The sequence below is a fragment of the Moschus berezovskii genome, chromosome 25 (assembly GCF_049115385.1).
Source record: "Moschus berezovskii isolate FMDL1 chromosome 25, NW_MosBer_1.0, whole genome shotgun sequence".
Taxonomy (NCBI): Eukaryota; Metazoa; Chordata; class Mammalia; order Artiodactyla; family Moschidae; genus Moschus; species Moschus berezovskii.
Window position 1 is genome coordinate 18,783,489 of NC_142484.1, and position 24,344 is coordinate 18,807,832.

Consider the following 24,344-nt stretch of genomic DNA (forward strand, 5'->3'; position numbering starts at 1 on the left):
AAAAGAAAAAAAAAAGTCTCACTTGGGCCATTACACTGAACAGGCAGAGAGGAGCTGGGGGGTGTGCAGCCTCTCCACCCAGCCCAGTCTGGGGGCCTCTGCATTGCTCCAGATGCCCTCACTAACTGGCTTTTCCAATGACAATGTGGGCCCCTCAGCAGGTCTAGCTTCAGCTTTGTGAGGCCCAAGCCTCTTCCTGGGTCACACGGGTGCCTCAGCTTATCTCTGAAATCCAAGGTGCCCCCATCTGACCCACAAAGCTGCACACCAGGCACCTCCGGTTTTGCCCTCTTCACCTTGTTGATCTCCGGACACCGGGCGAGGTGGGTGGGTGGGTACGGTGGGTGGGAGGAAGGAGTGACTCGGTCTTACTTTTTAAGATCATGTCCCAGTGAAGCAGAACTCTTTTTCGGAAGGCTTGGCCCCTGTTGTCCTCACCTCCTATTGATCCCGAATCCAGCCTCTGTACCCTGACATAGAATTAAATCTCAGAGACAGAGTTCTGGGTGAAGCAGAAAAAAATAGCTATATTGCTTTGCCAGGCAAAGGGGGCCACAGTGGGCTAATGCCCTCAAAACTGTGTCCCAGGGACTTCCCTGGTGGTGTAGGGGCTAAGACCACACTCCCAGGGCAAGGGGGCCTAGGTTCCATACCTGGTCAGGGAACTAGATCCCACATGTCACAATTAAGAGTTCGTATGCCACAACTAGAACTTCCCTGGTGGCTCAGACAGTAAAGTGTCTGCCTACAATGCAGGAGACCAGGGTTCAATCCCTGAGTTCGGAAGATCTCCTGGAGAAGGAAATGGCAACCCACTCCAGTATTCTTGCCTGGAAAATCCCATGGACGGAGGATCCTGGCAGGCTACAGTCAATGAGGTTACAAAGAGTCTGACACGACTGAGCAACTTCACTTTCACTTTCATTTTCATGCCACAACTTAAGATCCTGCATGTTGCAAATAAGACCCGGCGTAGCCAAAATAAAATAAGCATTAAAAAAACAAAACAAAACAAAACCCCAAACTGTGTGTCCTGGCCTGGAGGAAGTAGTGAGAAGCTTTATAGTAATGGTTCAAAAAGGAGGGTGTGATCAGCTCATGGACATTCTTCTGATTGGTTGGTGGTGAGGTCAGTGGGCGTGGTCATCATCAACCATCCGGTTCCAACTGGTCTGGGCTCTACCTGCTTGTGGGCAGCATGCCCTTAACTTCTCGCACCTGGAGGGAGTTTCCCGATTTCTGCAAAACACCATATCCCTTGAGGTGCAGGACCCTTCCCCAAGACTGTACTGTTGTTTCTCTTGATTCTTCCTCCCTTGTCTCTGCATCCCCTTCTTTCCCCTAATTCAGTTCAGTTCAGTCGCTCAGTCATGTCCGACTCTGCGACCCCATGAATCACAGCACGCCAGGCCTCCCTATCCATCACCAACTCCTGGAGTTCACTCAAACTCATGTCCATCGAGTCGGTGATGCCATCCAGCCATCTCATTCTCTGTCGTCCCCGTCTCCTCCCACCCCCAATCCCTCCCAGCATCAGACTCTCTTCCAGTGAGTCAACTCATCGCATGAGGTGGCCAAAGTATTAGAGTTTCAGCTTTAGCATCAGTCCTTCCAATGAACACCCAGGATTGATCTCCTTTAGAATGGACTGACTGGATCTCCTTGCAATCAAAGGGACTCTCAAGAGTCTTCTCCAGAACCACAGTTCAAAAGAATCAATTCTTTGGCGAACAGCTTTCTTCACAGTCCAACTCTCACATCCATACATGACCACGGGAAAAACCATAGCCTTGACTAGACGGACCTTGGTTGGCAAAGTAATGTCTCTGCTTTTTAATATGCTATCTAGGTTGGTCATAACTTTCCTTCCAAGGAGTAAGCGTCTTTTGATTTCATGGCTGCAATCAGCATCCGCAGTGATTTTGAAGCCCCCCCCAAAAAAAGTCTGACACTGTCTCCACTGTTTTTCCATCTATTTCCCATGAAGTGATGGGACCAGATGCCATGATCTTAGTTTTCTGAATGTTGAGCTTCAAGCCAACCTTTTCACTCTCCTCTTTCACTTTCATCAAGAGGCTTTTGAGTTCCTCTTCACTCTATTTAGCATCCGTCTGAACCTGTCCATTGGAATTCAGGGAGGCTCCTGGGGACTGAAGGAAGCCTGTTTCCTATAATCAAGACCTGGGGGACACTGGAAGTCTTCCAAGCAGGACGGCGCCCTTGCACCCCCAACAGGGTCCTGCTTGGTTTCACTATCACAAGCTTTGGCGTTTTAACCAATTGATGGCCGATGGCTTGCTTGGTGACTTTTCCTGGAGGTTCCTGAGACCCTGCAGGAGCTTCCCCAGTGGCTCAGCAGTAAAGAATTCACCTGCAATTCAATGGGCAGGAGATAAGGGTTTGACCCCTGGGTCTAGAAGATTCCCTGGAGAAGAAAGTGGCAACCCACTCTAGCATCCTTGCCTGGGAAATCCCAGTCCGTGGGTGTCTCAAAAGAATCGGACTCAAGTGGGCAACTAAACAGCAACCTGAGACCCTGCAGGGCTTGAACATGCTAGAAATTCTGTCTGTGCTGAGCAGGGCTGTGTCCACCTACTGGTGAGAAACAGGAAGAGACCCTCTGAAGGAGCCCTGCAAGACAGGGCTGGCTAACACCCAGGGGCAGAAGGAAAGAGTCATGAAAACTTGCTTTGGGGTGAGCAGAAGAAAGAGAAAACCAGACAAAGTCAGGGGCTTTTAAAACAAAAGATGGTGCGTTTGAGGTAGAATTTGCTTCAGAGTATCATTGCACATGGGAGAGTTAGAAGAAATTCCACAAAGGCCTGAATGTTAAAGTATCAGAATCAAATGTTTTTTTAAAAAAAAAAAAGATACAGGAAAATCAAGTAACAAAATAATCATGGGTTTTAGAAAAACTGAGTTGAATGTCTCCTTAGATTTTCTTCTTAATTGGATAAAAATGGATGTATTACATAACATTTACATATTAATAACTTCACTTTTACGGAAGTCTGGCCACCAGCTGTGATTCATGAGCTCATCCAAAGGGCCAGTGCACAGTCGCCCATGAATACTCATCCCAGTCCTACATACATACAGCCTGCAGGCAGGCTGCTCCCAATGGCAGAGCTGCAAGTAGGAGTCAGAGCTATTTTTCCCCACGCATATGTTGATATGCAGCAAAGCGGACAGCCTCGCTCTGTGCAAGCTGTCCTATTGAAGGCTCATTTCCTGTCAATCTTCCTTTTTTTTCCACAAAGCTTTAATTTTTTGCCACAGCACTTTCTACATTTTAGTTTCCTGCAAACCTCAGGAAATAGACTGAAATTAATATCGTCAGATGCTTCTAAAAGTGCTGGCTTGGCGGCACTGCAGAACGCTTTCAGATGCCATTTTGGGATTAAAATATACCAGTTATGCCCACCACCACCCCACCCCCCATTGTTTGGAGGAGAGATCTGGGAGAGGGATTGTGTCTGAGATTGGACCGATTTGAAATGAAGGTTTAACGAAAACTGGGAACGGAGACCAGCAGGTAAGCCAACTGGAGGAGGAGACAAAGAAACAAACCTGGCAGCAGATCACAGCGCCCCCTCAGCCTGGACAGCGGAGGACAAGCCCCCTCAGTCTTGTTTTCCTTGCAGATCTTTCAAGCTTCAAGTAAGACATCCCTCCTCTAGGGCCTCCAGATCTGACTCCAGCAAGAAGCGTAAAGAAAAAAGAAGAGGTGGAGAGAGGTATTATTAGCTCTGCCTTCCAACCAGCAATGACTGGGCAGAGGAAGCAACCTATGTCTAGCTTTTCTCATGTCTCTGGCCCTGAGGAGCCCAGGCCGGGGATCAGACGGACTTAATGTTGAAGCCCTGTTGTGCCCTAACTTTCAGCAGATCCCTCCTTTCCAGATCACAGCTTCTCTGTCAGTCCAACATGGAGAGATGAGTCTCCCCTCCCTCCCTGTGCAAGGATGTGACAATGATAAGCTCCTAACAACTATGCAAACATACTTTGGGTTCTTGAGGGGGAGAGCATGACATGAGGCGAAGTTATTTTTATTATTGTTGGCTTCTTCATCTATGACTTCCTAAGAGTGTTACATGAGGCCACGCTATTACAGCATCTCCAGAAATCTATGTGAAATCTTTCTGATGTTGAAGAATTCTCAGACCTTTCACGCTCTTTGGATTTATTCACCTTTGAGATCCGTCAGCCGCAACTTCTCCATCGTCTACACCACGCAGCCTCCGTCCAATCCATCCAGGAGACCTATGGATTGAACAGCTTTTATTGTCTGTCCACACCCGGGATTCAAGTCCTCATCATCTTCTCTGTCTCCAAAACCAACAACCACATCTCTGATGTTTCTGCTTCCTGCTCTCACTGTTCAGCCAGCCTCCACATCACTTCCAGCCGTCTTCCTAATATGTCACTCTAGCTAGGAAACCTCAGTGATCCTCCAGAGATCTTCTAAGAAAACCTGTACTTTATAAATGAGAACATCGGAACGGCTAAGGGAATCACCCGGAGTCACTTTACCAGCCAGGGGCAGAACTGGACTGAAAGCCAGATTAGGCCCCCAAATCCTAGGTGCAGACTATTGCTCATTGCATTCGGAATACAGCCAGACTAGAAGCACAGCCCCTAATCCCAGGTCTACACTATTGCTTGTCAGCTTTCAGGGGTGCCTCTTAACCTGCAGAATAAACTCAAGCCCTGGACCACTCTATGCAGCTTCACAGAACAGAAATATGACCATAGAGGCTTAAAGATTGGGGCTTGTTTTTTTTTTTTTTTTCCACAGAATGGGAAGGCAGGAGTTTCAAAGCAGATGCTGCTGCCCCAGGAAGTCATCATGGATCCAAGTTCCTTCTCATGCTCTCCCACCCCTGGATCATTGCTTCATGGTCACAGGATGCCTGCTCCACCTCCAGGCCTCAAGTTCATGTTCACAGGAAGAAGGAGAGAGGTCTAGGGCAAAAGGCATAGCCCAGCTGAGTCCTTTTTCTTTTTTTTTAAGTTAAAAAAAACATTTTGACCACAGCACGTGGCATGTGGGATTGTAGTTCCCCAACCAAAGATTGAACCCACGCCTGTGCGTTGGAAGAGCAGAGTCTTAATCACCAGACTGCCAGGGAAGTCCCAAGGTGAGTCCTGTTTGTCAGTCACCCAGTGGTTTTCCCAGAAGCCTCACCTGGGAGGCATCTGTGGACACGGTGAAGGTGAGAGGTCGGTCACGTGATGTCCCTCTAGCTGCAAGGGGGCTGAAGAGGTTCGCAGTTTTAAATGGATATAATGTCACGCCGAAAACAATAGAGGTTCTGTCAGTAAGGAGAAAGAGAAGCAGGAATATGGAGCATACAACTGGCAATCTCAGCCACATATAGGTTAGTATTGACCTTCACATGCCCTACAGGCCCACGCCAGCTGACTTTCCCATTCTCACTTCCTCTTACCTGGGCCACTCACTCCATGATCCAGCCAACCCAGGACACCCTGTGCCCTTCCCAAGCATGATGGGGGGCGGGGGGCTTTCCTGCCCTGCTGCTTTTACACACCTGGTTGCCCACCACTTCTTTAAAACCCAGTTGGCATATCACTTCATTTTTCCTAATGCTTGCAGTCAAAATTAACATCCAGTTCTTCTATTCGCCAATAACATATTGTACTTATCTCTATTAAAGCACTAATCACATCCCACTCTGAAATATAATTTGCCAGGCACGTATCTCATTCAGCAGAATGTAAGCTTCGGAAAACTGAGGACCCTATCTTGTTTATCTCCATATCCAGAATGACGTTTAAAACGCTATTATGTTCTACACTAAATGCTTAAGTGTTTAAAACTGGAATTATTATTTTTCCTTTTGCATGCATGGCTAAGGATGGGTGAAAAGGAGCACCTCGTAAAGCTGTGTGAGTAAAGCTGTTGTGACCTCCCACCTCCCTAGCACAGTCTGGCACTACTCTCTTCGGAGGCAGAAGGATGAATTCTGGAACTCTTTTGCAGCCAGTGGACTCGACGATGGTGTTAACGTCCGAAGGATCAGTGACTGGTGGTTTGCGCTGCGTCTTTCAAGCTCTAAACACACTCGGGTGGCTCAGACAGCTGTTTCTTCGCCCTTTTGGTTTGAACCCGAGCCTCACGAAACTCTGCCCTGTGTTGGTTTCCAGGCTGAAGTGATGGCTGTTCTCTGCACCCTCCTGACCTCCATCACCACCACCAGGGTTTACTCTCCGATGTTCCCCCACTCGGCTCTGTGCCCTGATGAGCTGACTCTGTGGGATTCAGATTCCCCTTCCTTCTGTCTTCCAGTTGCATTCGGCCACCAGAAGCATCAGAGATGAGAGCACAGGAGGAGAGAGAGGGGTGGAAATAATTCTTCCGCTGCTCCCTTTCTGCTTCAGGGCTGGGCTGTGACACTGGTAGCATCCTGCCCCTCCAGGAGTCAGCTCCTGCCAGGGGGCCCTGACCCCCTGCCTTCAGTTCACAGGGTTCCACTTACCCGGGTCCCTCATCTCTGCTTCAGGGCTGGGCTGGGGCTGGTGATGATCTTAACCACTGTTCCACCTCCCTGAGTGTCTCAAGATCACCTCTTATTGGGTCCCTGAACCCAGCCCAACCCTCTGTACACAGTCTATGCAATTTCCTTCCTCAACCCATCTGAGTGTATTTTATTTTATGCCAGGATACAGACTGGCGTGGCTGCCAAGGCCCTTGCTCTGTGACCTGCATTAAAGTCTTCAACGTGATAAGGACTATTCAGAATTTTGAACTGGCTCCACGAACACACCATCTACGACAATATCCAGAGAAGCCCAGCTAGTGTTTCCCTTGTTCTCTGAGGACAGCGTGAACCTTCGCTGAAGACCCGATGCCTATCTGTATCCACAACCGCATTACACTTGCATGTTTCAGAATGAATCTCTTTCTCGGATACAAAAACGTTTGTCCTGTCTGATGGGATGGCCTATGTTTGGGGAAATGACGGGAGGGGTGGGGCTAGGAGTCCAGTGGATATTCAAGTCTCTGATTAATTATGTGTAGAACCTTAAGTTAAACAATGCTTCCCCCAAGACCTTCCTGTCCAGAACTGAAGGGTTTGAATGTCAAGAAAGCTATCAGACAGTGACACCCTGAACTCAGAATTAACCCTTTTCTGCTTTGCGTGCACTGGATGTCTGATAAGATGGTAGCTTCCAAACTCTCCCCAACACGGGCCTCAAGAAACTCAAGGCTGCAGAGAGCAAGCAGAGGCATTTCTCTTTCTTGCTTGCTTTCCTTCCTTCCTTATTTTCCTTGTCCATCCCTCCCTCTCTCCTTCCCCCCTTCCTTCCCACTTCTTCCTTCCTTCCTTTCACTCTTTCCTCTTCCTTCTGAAAAGGGGCAGCGGCACCCTAAAAGAATACTGCGAAGCCACTGGTACACTTTTGCACGTAGAAAATGATGAATACATGTAGACTTTAGAGTACTCAGTTCTAGGTCACTGCCATCTTCCTCCCCGAGGCCAGCCAAACATCCTTTACCTAAAAGTGTCGAGGGTTCCTGTTTCCCTTCCCTGTGTTTGGACCAGATTTAAAAACACCTGGAGACTCAGTGTGGCTCCTCTTTTCTCCTGCACCCTCACCTTTTCCCTTCTGCTCTTTTCCCCTGACCATGACAGCAATTACCGCTTCCCTGGGAGGCTGGATCAGATAGGGATGAAAAAAGGAAGTCTTGCCTTGGAAAGCCGAAGACAAAAGGAAATGAATGCTTCAATTTCTGCTTCCTTCAGGCATATTAAAGCAGACTATCGCTGGGAAAAATCTCTGAGATATATTGTTAAATTCAAAGAAGATATAATTGTGGAATAATGTACATCATGTGTGATTCCATTTATGCATTTGTGCTCAGACTGCTTGCTCGTTTATATGTATATAAACACATAGCACAAGACTCCAACTGCTAATAGCAGCTACCTCTGGGAGTAGATTTGGGGCGAGGGTTGGTGAAGGAAGGTGTTCACACTTTATACGTTTCTAGAATATTTGGTTCTATAAAATGAGATTAACTCCTTTAGTTTTTGCTTAGATAAGTAATATATGGATTCAATCACAAATAGTGAATTCTTTAACAATCTTTTTTAGGTCTTTTCTTTTCCTTCTGTGCTACCAGGAAGAACCAAATTAATTTTCTCTAAGTTTTAAAAATTGAGATTTCTTCACTTGAAATACATCCTCTGTCATTTCGGGGTGTCATTGTACTTCCTGATCATGATTTAAAATAGGTTGTAATGAATCATCTTCCACAGTAAGTTTGACTGAGTCAAGTGAAAATGGTTCAAAGGAAATCAAAATTATGAATTAATCTCCTCCTTTATCACCATGCTGATGCCTCTCCTACTGAGTTTTATTGCTTATGTCCTGGAAGGTGGAACATGGGAAGAGAATAAGGAACCGCTAGACATCAGGGTCCCTGATTTAACTGGGACTCATGTCAGGTTTGAGTCCTAGCTCTTCCTGCTCCATCTTGGGCCCATTGTAAGACTCCCCTGCCCATTCAGCCGACAGTGAACGCTCCCTTCTCAGAGTATCTGTATCTTCCAGCTACTTTCAGCTTCTCTCAAGGGCTTATACTGTTGTCCTATATGTCTCATGAACCGTGACAGGCTCCTTGAAGACACAATGTAAATCTTTTTAATCTCTGCATTGCCAGAGCCTGCGCCCAGTGCCCGACACAAAGTAGATGCTCAATAAACATATGTCACATGCACATCTGAATACACGGATGAACGAATGGTTGGCTGAATCAAACCATGAGTCTTGTTTTGTGTCTCCAAATGCACCAGAAGGCTCTTGAGGACAGGAGCCTACATCTTAAATCTTCTGCATCCCCTTAGAGTATCCTAAGAAAAATGAGCATCCAACAAGTATTTCTTGATTGACTTCTTCTATTTTACTTTTATGGATTGATTTATTTTTATCTGGCTGAGCTGGGTCTCCATTGCAGCATGCAGACTTTCTCGAGTTGCATCATCCAGGCGCTTCTCTAGTTGCAGTGCACTGCCTCTAGGTTTAGCAGCTCAGTAGTTGCAGCTCACGGGCTGAGTTGCTCCCCAGCGTGTGCGATCTTAATTCCCTGACCAGGGATCAAACCCGAGTCATCCTGTACTGGAAGGCAGACTCTTAACCACTGGACTACCAGGGAAGTACCCCATGTCTCCTTTTTAAAGGATAATACCAAAAATAGTTACCAAGATTTATATCTTGATTTTTTTTTTTTGCCAGCTTATTGACAAGCTGGTAAAAAGAGAAGAGAAATGTTTTCCCCTCATTTTGTAGATAATTCCAATGAGGCGCAGAAAGGTGAGACAGCTTGACAAATGAGGAGAATGGAAATGCACCTCCTGACCTTTCCAAGCTACTCTCCGAGGACCTTTCTGGCCCCCTCAAGAGCCCAGTGTTTTCTGACTATGGACTTCCCCTTCCCCGTCAGGGAGTATGCCAAAGCTCGGTAGACAGCCTATTGCCGGGTGCTCTCTGAATTTCAGGTAGTTAAAGTAGAAAGTTGCACTTCATAATTGGATGGTAATAGCATAATTATTTGAAGGCGCCTTATAATTACATCCCTCCTCCCCAAGCTCCTTTAGCTTCTTCAACTGGGATCTTGGTTCCTGTCCCCTTCCTGTCCTACATCAGTGCCGTGCCACTGGGCCACCAGTGTTTACCAGGGGTGGCTGTACTGTAATAAGGGAGGAACCTCCAGTGGATTCTCTCCAAAACTCAGAACTCATGGGCTCTCACTGCTACCATGTGGCAAACCCTACTTCAAATCACTTTGTACGCAGTGCCAGATAAAAGAGATGGGAGGTTGAGAGAGTACTGGGAAGCCACTACATCTAGATGCCTCATCAATATTTATCTCAAAAAGAGTCCATGACCTCAGTACACCCTGCTGAGGTTCTCACCTCACTAAGCAATTCTCTCCTTATTTTGTAACCCCCAGTCCCATGATAAACAGATTCCCTATTGGTTAGCCTTGAAAGGAAAGAAAAATCACCATCATCTCCTCCACCAACGGAAGAGATGGGTGCTTTTCCTTTCTCTCGAGGTGGAATTCAGCTCCAAACCGATAGGCTCTGAGCAGGGAACACAGTCAGATATAAGGGCAGAGAGTACAAATGACAGCTCAGGAGGAATAGCAACGCGACTCGCAGTCAATCGCACACATCACCCACTTCGAAAAATGGCTGACTCAATGAACACCCTGTCTCAAGAAAGAAAGGGGCCAAGGGAGTCATTAATGAAACCAAGAAACTCAGTTTTACATCTCATTCCAAAGATGGATTCACTGTACTCCTTTCCATCCAGGTGGGTGAGTTCATGTTGTGTGGAATTTGTCTGCCCTCACTGAAAACTCCGGTCAGGCAATGAATTATTCCAAGTAAATTAAGTGTATCGATCCCCTCCCCTTTCTGACACTTTGCAGATATTGCTATCAAATCATGCCCTGTGCAAGTGTCAGTTTTTGCCACAGACATCTGAAGAGGGGAACAAATATTCTCTTGAGTTTCTCAGAGTCTAACAAGTCCTCGTGGGGGTCTAATAAGACTTGAAGGAACCAGGTGATGACGTAACCCTATGATGAGATGGGCTGTTTACAGTGGAGAGCTAGCATGCTTGGCTGATGAGAACAAGGTCATGGCTGTATCAGTTCAGTTCAGTCGCTCAGTCGTGTCCGACTCTTTGCAACCCCATGAACCACAGCACTCCAGGCAGGTAGTATCAGATCACAGTCATGGGTTGTATCTTAACTCAGGCCAATTTTCATACAAATGCCAAGTGAACCAGAGAGAAGATCAGACCACAGAGCATGAACACAAACTGTGAATCTATGACAATTCCAGGAAAACAGTCAGGCTATATACCCTATGAATAGGATGTAGCATAAAACTTTATAAACCGTAAGGCAGCAGCCTCTTTCAAGGTGAAGTCAGGCATCATTTTGTTAAGGACTTGCTTCTTTGATGTTAATTCTTCTTCCCAGATGACCAGACTCATCCTTTTCTAAATAATAACTTCCTAATCCAAAAAAAAAAGATCATTCTCAGTCTTATCTAATTGAGTGTTGTTTTTTAATTTTTTATTGTTTTGACTGAAAACCACCCTATTAAGGCTGTTGAATGTATTCAAAGGATGAATTGTCGAAGATGAATAGTATGGCCCAGATAGCTAACAAATGAATCCTATAAAGTGTTATTTTCATCCACATTGAAGTCGCTTATCACACACTGAAATTCTTACGGATGAAAGGATATAATGTCTGAATTTGCTTCAGAATAATCCAGTGAGGTGGGAGGAGGATGTAGGATTAGTGAACCAGACTGGGCCATGGCTTGATCATTGCTGGGGCTGAGTGATGGTACCGGGGAGTTCTGATAGCAGTGGTTCTCAAACCTTAGCACGGGTCAGAATAATCAGGAAGGCTTGTTAAAACACACAAGCTGGGCCCCACCCCAGACATTCTAATTCAGGAGATCTGGGTGGAGCCAACAATTTGCAATTCTAAAAAATCCTCAGGGGGATTTCCCTTGTGGTCCTGTGGTTAAGAATCTGCCTGCCCATGCAGGGGACACAGGTTGGATCTCTGGTCTGGGAAGATCCCACGTGCAGAGGGGTAACTAAGCCCATATGCCACAACTATTGAGCCCTTTGTGCCACAACTATAAAGCCTGCACGCCTAGAACTAGTGCTCCATAAGAGAAGCCAGCACGATGAGAAGCCCACACCCCACAATGAAGAGTAGTCCCTGCTCACTGTAACTAGAGAAAAGCCAGTGCACAGCAATAAAGACCCAGCACAGCCAAAAATAAAGTTCTTGGGAGAGGTTGATGCTGGCTGGCCTCGGGAACCGCATGTTGAGAATCATTATATTAATCTATTCTCTCTGTTTTTTATATATTACTTTAAAAACCAAATGGGACTGAACTGGGCTGGCACAACAAAGCAAGGTGGAGGAAAGGAGTTTCTACTTTTCTGCTTGTTCAGAATCTCAGACAGAAGCAAAAAAATTTAAAAAGCAGAAAAGAAACACAGAGAACAGGAAAAACGCTGAACCATCAACACAATTTAAGCTGGACTGAATTTGGGAAATACTAATGCTGGTTTTCCTCATTTACTCTGAACCTGTATCTATATAACAGTTATGGAGTATGCTAGCTCAACTGCTTGGGACTGTGCCTTTAAGCAAAATAAATAACCAGAATTTCTAACTGCTTTTTTTTTTAATACAAGAGCTAGAGCTAGGCTGGGGTTTATATAGATTGTGACATCACTTTGCATCTTTGCCTGAGACTAAGTTTGGTTTTAAAATATACAGTCAAGAAATCTTTTCTTTAGGTCTTTCCGATGCACCTAGTTCTGGAAAGTAGATGTGGGGCTTTCTGCAACTAGCTGAGTCTAGATGCATCGGATGATGAAGAAAGAAAGTTTCACACTTGAGGTTGAATGGTCACAAGGAGGCGAGCAGGACCTCTGGTCTAATTTTATCTTATTTTAAAACCCTCATTTAGCCAACAATGACTGTATGCCAAGCATTGAGCAATAGACTCTGGGATACGCACACACACAAAAAAAAAATCCAACAAATGGTCCTTGACCCTGAAGAGCTCACATATCGTTTGGAAGGTAGACATGTAAATAAATATACTATAATAGTAATCGTTATAGAATAACTGTGGTTGTTATGAGTACGCTGTTCATTTTCAACTAAGGGGAGAAAAAGGTGAAGCAAACAACTCACGGATGACAGTTCAACTGGTTCTGAAGTGCTGAGCACCTGTCTATCAGCAAAGAGATGTGTCGGGGAGAGGCACGCCGGAGGGGAAGCCGTGGAAGAGAGTTGCGGGAGTGTCAGAGTGGCTGCTGACTCTAATCAATAAAGAGTGATTTGACGGGATTACAGTGCGGGCCGTGAAGGAGGGGGCTGGCAACGGGACAGAAAAGGTATGCTTGCTTGGTGTGCCCTACACACAGTGACAGAAAGTTTATACTCTCTCTTGGGGGACCATGCACCCCAAGGTGGTGTAGCGGGGAGATTGCACAGGGCTGAATTTTGAACAGATAAATATGGTAGGTTAAACAGTGGCGAAGGACTTCTTTAGTCTGTGGACCAGGCAATGAGTTGAGGGAGCCATGAGTTCAGGCAGACATGATAACATCCTGGTCTAGAGCTCCTTAGTTCAGAATATTTGCACAGGAAGCCGCTTGCTAGCATGTTGGTAGGCTTCCCTCATAGCTCAGTTGGTAAAGAATCTGCCTGCTATGCAGGAGATCCAGGTTCGATTCCTGGGTCTGGAAGATCCCCCGGAGAAGGAAATGGCAACCCAATCTAGTATTCTTGCCTGGAAAATGCCACAGACAGAGGAGCCTGGTGGGCTACAGTCCATGGGGTCACAAGAGATGGACACAACTTAGCGACTAAACCACCACCAGTATGTCAGTAGAAAAGTGGGTGTGCGCGTGTGTGTTTGTGTGCAGAGGTTTTTCAAGTCTTTATTGAATTTGTTATACTATCGCTTCTGTTTTATGTTTTGGTTTTTGGGCCCTGAGGCATGTGTGATCTTGGCTTCCTGACCAGGGATGGACCCCACACCCCCTGCATTGCAAGGTGAAGGCTTAACCACTGGACCATCAGGGAAGTCCCTAGAAGTCTGAATATATGTAAACTTGTATAATTTCATAAAGCTAAATAAATCTAAAAGCTGCATACATGACTTTGATATCACCTACCTAGCCACAGTATGAAGAGAAGAAAATAAGGAAGAAAGAAAGGGAGGAAGGGAAAATGCTGTCTATATATAATAAGACAGAAAAGAGGAAGTCAAGTTTGCCATCCAGGAAAAGAGCTCAAAGGGCTTCAAGTGAGAAGCAGCTGCTCCTTGGGCTTCTCCAAAGGTTTACTAATTTATAACATGGGTCTAGGGTGTGTGTGTGTGGGAGAAGGCAGTGGCACCCCACTCCAGTACTCTTGCCTGGAAAATCCCATGGACGGAGGAGCCTGGTGGGCTGCAGTCCATGGGGTCACTAAGAGTCAGACAGGACTGAGCGACTTCACTTTCACTTTTCACTTTCATGCACTGGAGAAGGAAATGGCAACCCACTCCAGTGTTCTTGCCTGGAGAATCTCAGCGACGGGGGAGCCTGGTGGGCTGCCATCTATGGGGTCGCACAGAGTCGGACACACAACTCAAGCGACTTAGCAGCAGCAGCAGCAGCAGGGTGTGTGTAACGGGGGTGGGGGGAGAGGGTTATGAAAAAGTATAATAGAGAAAAAGAATAAATGTGGTAAAATTTTTAAGACTTTGAATACCACAAATGAGTCATAAATTGGAATTTCACTTTGTCTTCCAATATTTTCCACATAATTAGCCCATTCATATACACAAAAAGAGCACATGGCATATTCCAAAATGACACAAGACTTGTTCCAAGCACTGAAGTGGGATGCTGAGGCTTGCCACCCGTGCCGTCCCTGGAGCAAGGATGAAGGTCCTGGCCTGTGTGTTCAGCTGGCAATGAGACAAGGCACCCGGGCACGGCCACCACCTTTCATACCGTTTCCCGTATCTTTTCTTCCCTGTAAATTATACACTCCAGGCCTTTGCCAAGGGAGATAATGCTGCTCCCATGAGAACTGACTACCCAGTGCCCTGCATGCATGAGTGTGTCAAGGCTAAACAGGTCTATTGTTCTTAAACAGAACTGCCAGAGAAATTGTCTCCTTGTGCAGAATGATGCTGAAGAGATAAAAATATCTTTCATTTCTATAGTGCATTGCATCTTAAAGTGTGTTCCACATTTTGCAAACTATATATAGGCTCAATTCATTACCCAGCCCTGTAAAATACAGCCAGAGCAGTGGCAGGCACATGCCAGATGTTTGACAATGGTTTAATAACAGGGTGAAGAATAAGTTAAATTGGACTCAGAAAACAGGAAGTTGGATGTGGGGCACTAGGTAAGACTGTGCCAGTCACCCTAACTTTATGTATTAAGTGCCTACTGCCTACCAGGGTAAGAGCTGGGTACTGAAACGCACTGCCCCTACCCTCCTGGGCCTCCAGGACATCCTGGAGAATGCACAATCAGATAGATTCTACAGTCCGTTCTGATTCAGGTTAAGAATGAGTTAAAATACAAGGTGCAGTGGTCCTTCCTGCCTTTCAAGGGAGGCATTTACCATGAGCCATGCTGGCATCAGCAGGCCCTCTCTTGACTAAAGGGTTTGCATCCAATAGAATTATAGAATGTACGCTGAAGAGAAGCTATGAAGGAGGGGTATGGTTCTGGGGAAAGTAAGAAAAGAAGAAAATCACGAGATGAGCAACTTTGGGGAGGAAAGAGGGTTCTCAGAGTAGGATGAAGATGAAACCGTTTGGGGGAAAAGTCATGAACAATGAGAGCAGAGGGGTCCTCGTAGATTCCAGGGTCAGCACTAGTTTTCCTGGGGGGGCGGGGTGTCACTGGCAATAAACTGCCCGAATGCTGAAGTCCCTAAGTCACTGGGGAAGCACATTCAAATCTCTCCAGGCTGAAAGGTGTGGGTTCTGGAAAACAGACAACAGGATTTTAGGATTGGGAGGGATCCCAGAAAGCCACTGTTTTCTTTCATAGATAAAGCAGGATATGCCCAGGTTTATTAAGTGGTTGCAAAACATAACAGTGCCCAGGCCAGAGTCCGAGTCCAAAAGCTTGCCCCTGACCTCTCTCTCAGGCCTGGCCTTGGGTGAATCAGTGGCACAGACACGTTCTGCCCTTTGGGGATACTTCTGAAAGCTGAAAACCAAGTTCTTGGGGGGCCTTTCCACAGCAGTGCAGAGAGACTGACCATAGTGCACAGGGGTTAAAGTCTTATAATCCACCTACACAGATGTAAGCCAGAAATTTCGTTCAGATAAATGAAAGAGAAATAGGCTGAAAGATTGTGACTGCCCAGGTCAGACAGGCTGCCACCCAGGGAGAACCTTGGAAGCCCATTTGGTCTCTGGAAGTATATGTAGCTTCCAGCCCTTATTAACTCACCCAGGAAGGGAGAGTCAGTTACTGGGAACTCCCAGGAGGGGCCTGTTCAAAATGAGTTTAAATCCCTGGACAAGGAGGTTTTAACCAGCACTGACAGGATCTAAGAAAAACAAAAGGAAATGTGGTTTATAATGTATCTGTGCAACAAATAACACAGAGGCATTAAACAGGAAATTCTCCACCTGTGATGATGGCCCCTCTCATAAAACTGCCTCTCCTTCTCCTTCGTGGTAAGGGCCCCTGGTAAACACAGGAAGGTAATTACATGCACTGCACAAGAATCGCAGGAGATTGAGGGGGCCAGGCATTTGAAACTCAGGCCGAAGGTACTGGCCCTGTATTGCATCTCAGCCCTCCAGCTTCCTGTAGGGCCTCAGGCAAGTGAACCCAGAATGACCCCACAAGAAGGGATTGCACCTGACAGATGACCTCCACGGGAAAACCTGTCTTGTTAAAAAGCTGATGCTGTTGTTGTTTAGTTGCTAAGTCCTGCCCAACTTTTTGCAACCCCACAGACTGTAGCCCACCAGGCTCCTCTGTTCATGGGATTGTCCAGGCAAGAATACTGGAGTGGGTTGCCATTTCCTCTTCCAGGGATCTTCCCTACCCAGGAATCTCTTATGTCTCCTGCATTGGCAGGTGGGTTCTTTACCACTGAGCCATTGCTGTTGCTGCTGCTAAGTTGCTTCAGTCCTGTCGGACTTAAGCCTAAAAAGCCAATGAGATGGTTCATAATTTTGTTCCCTGGATGCACCTGTGTATATGCTTCTCCCCAACTAGAGGGCAAACTTGCCAAGGACAGAAATTCATGCATTCATTCCACCCATCTTTATTTATTAAGTACCCCAAACAGGCCTTTGCACAAATAGAGGGAATAATAAACATTAGAGACACTGGACGGAGAGCCAGGAGGAAAGTCACAGAAAGTGGTGATGAGGCAGTGTCTGGATTCTCAGGGGTTCGGGGTACTGAACACAGGTGCTGGGACACCTCACTCTCTGCCCCAGAACTCAGAAAGCAGACGAGCAGGGTTTGGAAGCTGTCCAGAAGAGATCTACCCTTCTGAAACGTATTGGCCGGTGAGCAGTTCCGGAGCCAGCCCTCATTCTCCGAAGGGACATCCCGCTCGACTGGGGTGGGGGTTCAAAAGATACTGCACTTGGCCTTGAAGGCCCGGAGGAGGGGCTGGAGGCTGACCACGACAGCCTCGGGCTCTGCGCCAGGTAAAGAAACTGGACATGATGCCACCTGCTGGCGAGGGGCCCGGGTTCGCGCGGGGGGCGCAACCGAGACCCGGAGCCCGGATGGGCAAAAATTCGAGCAGTTGTTCAAGGGCTGGTTTTCTGCTGCCTCTTTAGGGTCTCCACCTCCTCGGGCCGAGCCCGGAGACTCCGGACGCCGAGGTTTCCAGCGGGGGCGGCGGGCGACCTCCCCGGCCCCCTCCCCTCGCGGCGCTCGGAGGTCTAAGACTCCGCGCTTCTCCATCAGGTGGAGCAGTGCGCCTCGCCGCCGGCCTCCCCCGCTCCCTCCTAGCCGGCGAACTGCACGCAGGCACCTAACAGCGCCAGGAGGTTAGCCGAGCCCCCGGAGGAGGTGAGGCCGAGGACCAGCCCGGGCGGAGGTGGCGGGGCCGCCGTCGGTGCTGGCGCCAGAGCCCGGCCGGCGGTGAGTCCTGCAGGTCCCGCTGTGGTTCTCGCTGCCCCACGTGGTGGCTGCCGAAGACTGCCAGTGGTTTTTCCGGCACGCAGGCTTGAAACGCCTTCTGGCCCTTTTAGAGGCAGGCAGCTCACCACTTAATCCAAGCTTTTTTCCCTTTCTGCCGGAGACCGGAGGCTGAAGGGCGGGGGCGGAGGGGCTGGAGGAGGGAACAGGCCCAGCTGGCAGGGGTGGGCGTGGGGGACCGAGGCCAGACAGAGCCAGAGGCCAACCACAGGGACTAGGGGGTGAGGGAAACCAGGCACTCCCTACCTCGGAACCCCCCTCAACCCTCTTCTCCTGATCCGGTTAGTGTGTGGGGGTTGCCTGTATGTGAGCCTGATTTCGGTGGATTGCATAGGTCATGACCCGGGTCTCCTGACCCTGGTTCCTAGTATTTATTTCCTTCTGGGGCTGAATTAAGCAAGTCTGGGCCCCAGGCCACTTAGGAATTAGCAGTCAGAATTAACAACAGCTTAAAGGATGAATGTCAGTTAAAACATCAAATGTTGCTTTGTAAGGTGCAACCTATATTCTATAATTATATGTCTTACTCACAGCAAGGTTGGCCTAAAGAATGATGCCCAGACCTGAAATTTCTTCCTGCCTGTATAGATTCAATGGAAAACTCCTAGAAAATGCACGTTTCTATTCGTGCTGTGTTTTCACTCTTGATATGTTATTTGACATGTTACTTAGAATTATTGTTCATCTTTTGCATGTGTTTCCTGAGTGGCTCTTCCGTTTTGTTGCATTGTCTGTTATAGCAAGTCCCTGGACTAAGGCAGTGCTGACACTTTATTTAGATACCTTGTTTGCAATTTACCTGATGGGGTGCCTCTTTTGGGTCCTTAGTTTCCTTTGTTCAGCATTTCTGCCCCCCCAAAGCTTGCTTACAAACTTCCCTTTGATATGTTTAACAGCCTCTAAGGGATGCAGTTAAATAAACTATTAAGTGAAGAATAGAAGACTCAACAGAGCAGACACCTACTAATTTGTAGACCTTTGATGTCAACAACCAGATGTCAGCTCCTACTAGCACACACTTTCAAACGGGCCCCTTCTCTCTTTCTTGTTCATAAATACTAAGGGATGCATTTTTTAAAAAGTTAAGATCCACATGGAAATTTTGAGTTAGAATGTAGCTTGCAATCAGCAAAGTCCCCCAAATACGTAATACTTATAAGCTAAGAGTTTCCCCAAAGACCTCCCCAGGGTCCAGTGACTGATGAAAGTAGTGATTGATTTTATAATTGCGCGGCACAAATCAAGGAAGCATCTTCCATTTGCCTCTCGTTATTCATTACCCCCCTTCTGCATACTGCTGTACATTTTTATATGTTGCTTTGTAACTATCCTTATAGTTAGGTGTGTTCTCTGACTTGTAACTATCCTTACAGGTGTTCCACACTAAATTATGAGCGCCTGAAGGCAGGGACTGTGCCTGCAATTTTATTTCCCCCAATGCCCTGCTTATACCAGGCATAGCTAAATGTCTATCAAGTAAATAGACCTAGATAAATTTGCTTTGATATACGGGAGGAAATAGAGTTTGATTTGAATGTGAGTTTGGTGACAGGTTAAAAAAGACCTGAAGATTCTTTGGAGGCACTGCCTATGACCTTGGCCTCTCCTTCGCAGTAGGATTCACAGCACCTCTTGGGAAAAAAAAAAAGACATACTCAGAGGGATGGAGCGCTTCTTACAGGAGAGCTTCCAAATGTAAAACTGGGCAGTTCTCCATCCTTGGTAGGAAATGCACAAACCAGGATAATAATAATCAAGGGGCATGTGTCACCCATTTACCTGTTTTCTCTCTAGTTCCTTCATTTTGTTTTCTAGCAGTATCGCAAAGCAAAACCAAGGTGCAAACATCCCCATTTTATTACTGAGCCCCCCTCCCAGGAAAGTCTCAAAAATGCAAACCATGCTTATCCCCAACTCAGAGACTCCCACTGCACACACTGGCCGAGTCCTTCCTGGAGAAAGGTGGACACCCCTGAGCCCCTGCCCCCGCTACCCTGTGCAAAGTCAAGGCAGGCATATTGTTATACTGTGGCTAGGTATATCCAGCCATCCTTAACTTCACTCCTTTAAACAACATTATGTCCTGTGGACAAAAAGTCACAGCTCCGCTCCCTGTTCAAAATGCCTTTTGGTCAGTGATGGTGACAAAAGCTGAATTTCCCCCCATGTAGGGGGAGAAACAGAAGGAAGGAAAGAAAGGAGCCTTCCCCCCTCCACCACCAGCACACCCTCCTTTTTGCATAGATCGCCTTTCTCCGAGTGTTTCCTCTTTAATTATGCCCCGTCTCCCCTCCCTCTCCCCCCGCCCCAGCTTCAGTGAAAGGAGCCCTTCTGTCACTCGTCACTCGCTCCCTGGCTCGCTCGCGCGCTGGCTGTGGGAGGAGCCGCCGGAGGAAGCTGGGTGCCTCGGATGCCGAGCGCCAGAGGATGGAGCTGCTCCGAGAGGGGACGTCGCTGACGAGCCCGGCTTCCCGAGGCGGCTAGAAAACAGGCAACTTGCCTCGTCTGGGCTGCTGATCCCCCGAGGCACGGCGCCCCAGGCCACCCGGAGGGACCGACGGACAGACAGACAGATGGTCGGCGCGAGCCCGGGAGGACCGCGGCGGAATCTGAGCACCGCGAGCCGCCCGGCAGGAGAAACTCACCGCGAGCCCAAGTTGCCCCGCCGGCTTCCCCTCGGCGCGCGGAGGAATGAGACCTTTCCAGCTCGACCTGCTCTTCGTCTGCTTCTTCCTCTTCAGCCAAGGTAGGACCTGTGCGCCGCCCGGAGTTACAAAGAAAGTCGGCTGGGTTGTCAGGGCTGCGGGCAGGAATTGTGGGCAGGCTTTGGGAACTCGAACTGATGGATGCGTCTCCCGGTGCCCGGCCGAGAGGCACTGGCATCGCCTCTTTGCCTTTGAAAATACAACAAAATGGTACTGTTTATTTGCCTTCGGAAGGCAGGGCTGCGGGAGGGGAGGGAGGGTGACTTTCTCCCCTCACTTGTCAACATCCAGCTCAAACTCTCCAATGCAAATGAGTTCTTTATGCTCCCTGTGTGTTAATTAGGCGGCATCTCTGTGGCCGTGCGGTGCGGTTCTGAACTTCTGGGCGCCCCAGGTTGGAGGAGAGGGTCGGGAAGGAGAGCTCTGTTGAGGTGGCTATTTCAGCTCGAGGAAGATCTGGCTTGCACGGATGTATTCGGAAGGGAAGGCGTGCGGAGGGGTCTGCGATGACCGAATGGAGCGTGGGGGTGATGTGCAGTGTTTGGGGAAAGCTTCTAAAGAGTTTCATTGCGTGTCATCCCCTTCTCTGAATAAGAGTGCATTCTGAGTCCTACACAGCGTTAGAGTTGAGGGCAGAAAATGCAATCCGGCCCCCTCCCCCTGGTGCAGACGCTTCCTTTCTGCAGCCTAGTAGTGGCAGAGAAGTCGGTGGACTTTCCCAAAAGAACTTGGCCCCCTTGGGCTCCCTGCCACTGAGAGCCGCCCTGGGGCCAGTAGCCGTGGAGGGAGGGGAGGGCTGTTCCAGAAAAGGATGGCTAGAGTGCCCTCATAGCCAGCGGCATCAGGAGTCACCTGTGGAATTGAGTTTGAGGGACTAGTCAGCCGGTTCCTTTCCCCTCTCCTGGAATGCCGGGCGCTGTCTCTGCCATCTGAGGCGGCGTTTATGCCAGCCAGCACAGCTCTGGGAGGAACAGGACTCTCTCAGAAAAATCCACAACAGAGCACATCCATCTGTTGATTAAATGAAGGGTAAAAGTTTTCCAGAAAGCACAGCACCGCTATGGGTGGCTGGCTTTGCAAGCAAACAGCAAGTCTCCATGCCTCCCCCTGAAAGGAAGAAGCCAGATGAAAGCTGAAACCCATGCCTCCTTCCCCGGCTCCTCCACTGGTGCTTGTGGTCACTGCAGATTTCCCCTTTGTCAAACTTTGCTTCTGACCCTGCTGATTTAACCTGGGGGTCCTTCCCCCACTTGGGTGTGCATGTGTCCCTGCTTGTATATAATCCTGATGTACACACACATACACACACACACACTCATGTATTCATGTGTTGTGTTGCCTCTCGCCAGGGCTCCCTACAACAGCAGGAAGATAAATTGCCTTCCCCAGAGTTTTCAGGCTGAATGAATAAGGACTATCTGAGAACACTGGTATAGAAACAATTTGGGTTCTATTACCACTTGGGGAGATGACCCTCCTTCTTGAATGTTTGTGCTCGCTTATGGATACACCCATACAGCAACACACATGCTCATTCTCCTCCTTTGCCTCTTACCATCCACTCCCTCAGGAAGTTGCATGTAGAATCCCCAAATAGAGGATCTAACTCTCCCTCCCACACCCCGGTTCCCTGGACCAGTGCACGTTTCACTCTGTCCACTGATTGTGCTAGAAGATTGAGCTGAGACTCTCCTCTAGGCTGACACAAGAAGCTTCTAGGTGTCTAAGTGCCTCTCTGGCTGTTGGAATCGTCGCAGCGTCCATCTTCTACTTTGCTTATTTCTTTCTGGGTATGGAGCTATTTTTTGAGCTGCCTCATATAAATCTTTAAATATATGGAGGTTAAATGCTCTGTTTCTTCTACTCTTAGCCCCGAGGGCAGTGAGAAGGAACCACAGCATCATGCAGTTCGGAGTTTCTTGCTATTCCTGACTGTTCTGAGGTTGGCCAGCTTTGCCCACCCTATCAGATGGTAGATGCATAGTCCACAGGACTCTGGAACAGGGAGTTCTGGAGAACTCCTGGACTCCAGAACAGGTCTAAAGAAAGACTAGAAGACCTAAGTGGACCTGGCCAATGAGAATCCTCTACAGCACTGAACGTTGTATGGTAGGGTCCTTGAGTCGATAGTGTCTGACTGCAGGAATGAAGGGTCAAGTTCGACAAAGTTTAATGGACTTCGCTGGGATAGAAGATCTTTTGACTTGATTGGGGGCATTGATGTGAGTGTGGATGTTGTTTGTAGTGTCGTGAATTCCCCAGAGAGTTCTATTTGACTCTCTACCCATGTATGCTTAGGGCATATACCATGCCAACCCCTGCCTGGTGCCATATATTTATCAAGTTATCAGATAGAGCATATCCACTTTCAACAGGTCACTAGAGGACTGGCCCCCATCCCCAGGCTCTGAATGATGCCCTCTCTCATCCCCCGGACACACACCCGACACACACTGAGCCACGCCATCAGATGCCATTTCCTGCGTGCCTTCCTCCCAGTATGCTTTCCAAGGAAATGTGCTGAGACTCAGGGATGGCCCTCCACTCGGGGAAAACAAATGCCCAGTGCTCTTTTAAGGGCCTTCTATGGCCCTCTACTGACACATCCGTCTGCTGTCCCACGCCTCTCACAGTGGGAACCTGCATGTCATTCTGGAGTCATTGGAAACAGAACTCTCATGCATCCCATACAGAGGGGATGCTCCAAACAGCACTCCGAAGACTTTAAAAGCAAAACACTCAGGTCAACTCTTAGAGTTATTTCAATCCTTCTTTCTCTTTTAGTTTGTCATATATTCATTCACCATTACTTTTTTTCATATCCCCTCTTTAGAGAGTGAAATTTAGGTATCATTTATGTTAGTGATATACTGTACCCCTAATCTTGTACACTTTGGGCTTTTCAGATAGATTGAGATTACAGATGTGTTGGTCACTCTTGAAGTGGCCGTAGAAAAGCCAAATGGCATGCCTCCGTTCTTGCCCAGCCAGTGTCCCCGGGCCCACCTCCCCACAAGGCAGTGGAGAGGTGTCAGCGCGTGCCTTTGTGGGTTTCTCCCTTGCTGGGGCTGCCTCTTCCTCCGCTGTCAGGACAGCGTGCTCCGTACAGAGAGAGATAATGTCACAGCACAATTTGCCTCCCGCAGAGAAGAAGCATGTTCTGCCCCTGGGTGAAAAGGAACTGATTCTCCTCACTTAGAACTCACTCTGTCTTTCCCTTTATCATTTTGGTTTGCCCACCACGATTTCCTTCTGTGCCCTCCTTCATCTTCAAGACCTGGCCCATCCAGCCTGCACGTCCACATTGTAAATGTCTTCAGAGGGACGGTGTCCCAGCAGGACTGGGGACACCCTGCTTCCTGTCAGATCTTTGGTTCTGAGACCATTCAGGGACCATGTGGTGGAACAGACTCAGCGCCTCCTACTTCAGCCGCTCCTAGGAACCATGCCCTCTTACCTGCTCTGTGATGCTTTGCTCTAGCATCCCAGAGTGTCCTGTCCTGCCTGGTGACTTTGTGGGTCTGAAAGTTCTAATTCTCGGGAGTCCACTCTCTTATTGGCTTTGTGTGAGCGCCGTGCTGCTCTGGATGTGTTGGGGCAAAAGTGAAAACTTGCACTTGCCCATCAGTGGCATCTCTGAGTTGAGGATTAATCCGGGGTGCCATCTCCCTGTTGGGAAGAATGTCAACCACTTGCTATCCTGACTTGCTGGCAGAAATCACCAAGAAGGGCTGTCAGATGGCCATCGGAGGGGCAGAGGTTCTTGGTGATGCAAATCTCCAGGGAAATAAAAGAGTGACACACAGAGAGAGGGTAAAATAGGGTGTGAGAAGAGAGAGGGAGCCAGGATGAAGGGGGCCA

At 48.0% G+C, this 24,344-nt stretch overlaps 1 protein-coding gene across 1 annotated transcript in view; it reads left to right on the plus strand.

Annotated features, from left to right (window-relative positions):
* The first annotated feature begins 20,215 nt into the window (after positions 1–20,215).
* The window catches only part of KIRREL3 (kirre like nephrin family adhesion molecule 3), a 620,470-nt gene continuing 616,341 nt past the window's right edge, over positions 20,216–24,344 (plus strand). Inside the window, exon 1 of the mRNA XM_088832222.1 lies at positions 20,216–20,524. Coding sequence (XP_088688348.1) covers positions 20,470–20,524 — 55 coding nt within the window. The 5' untranslated portion in view covers positions 20,216–20,469. The remainder of the gene's footprint in view (positions 20,525–24,344) is intronic.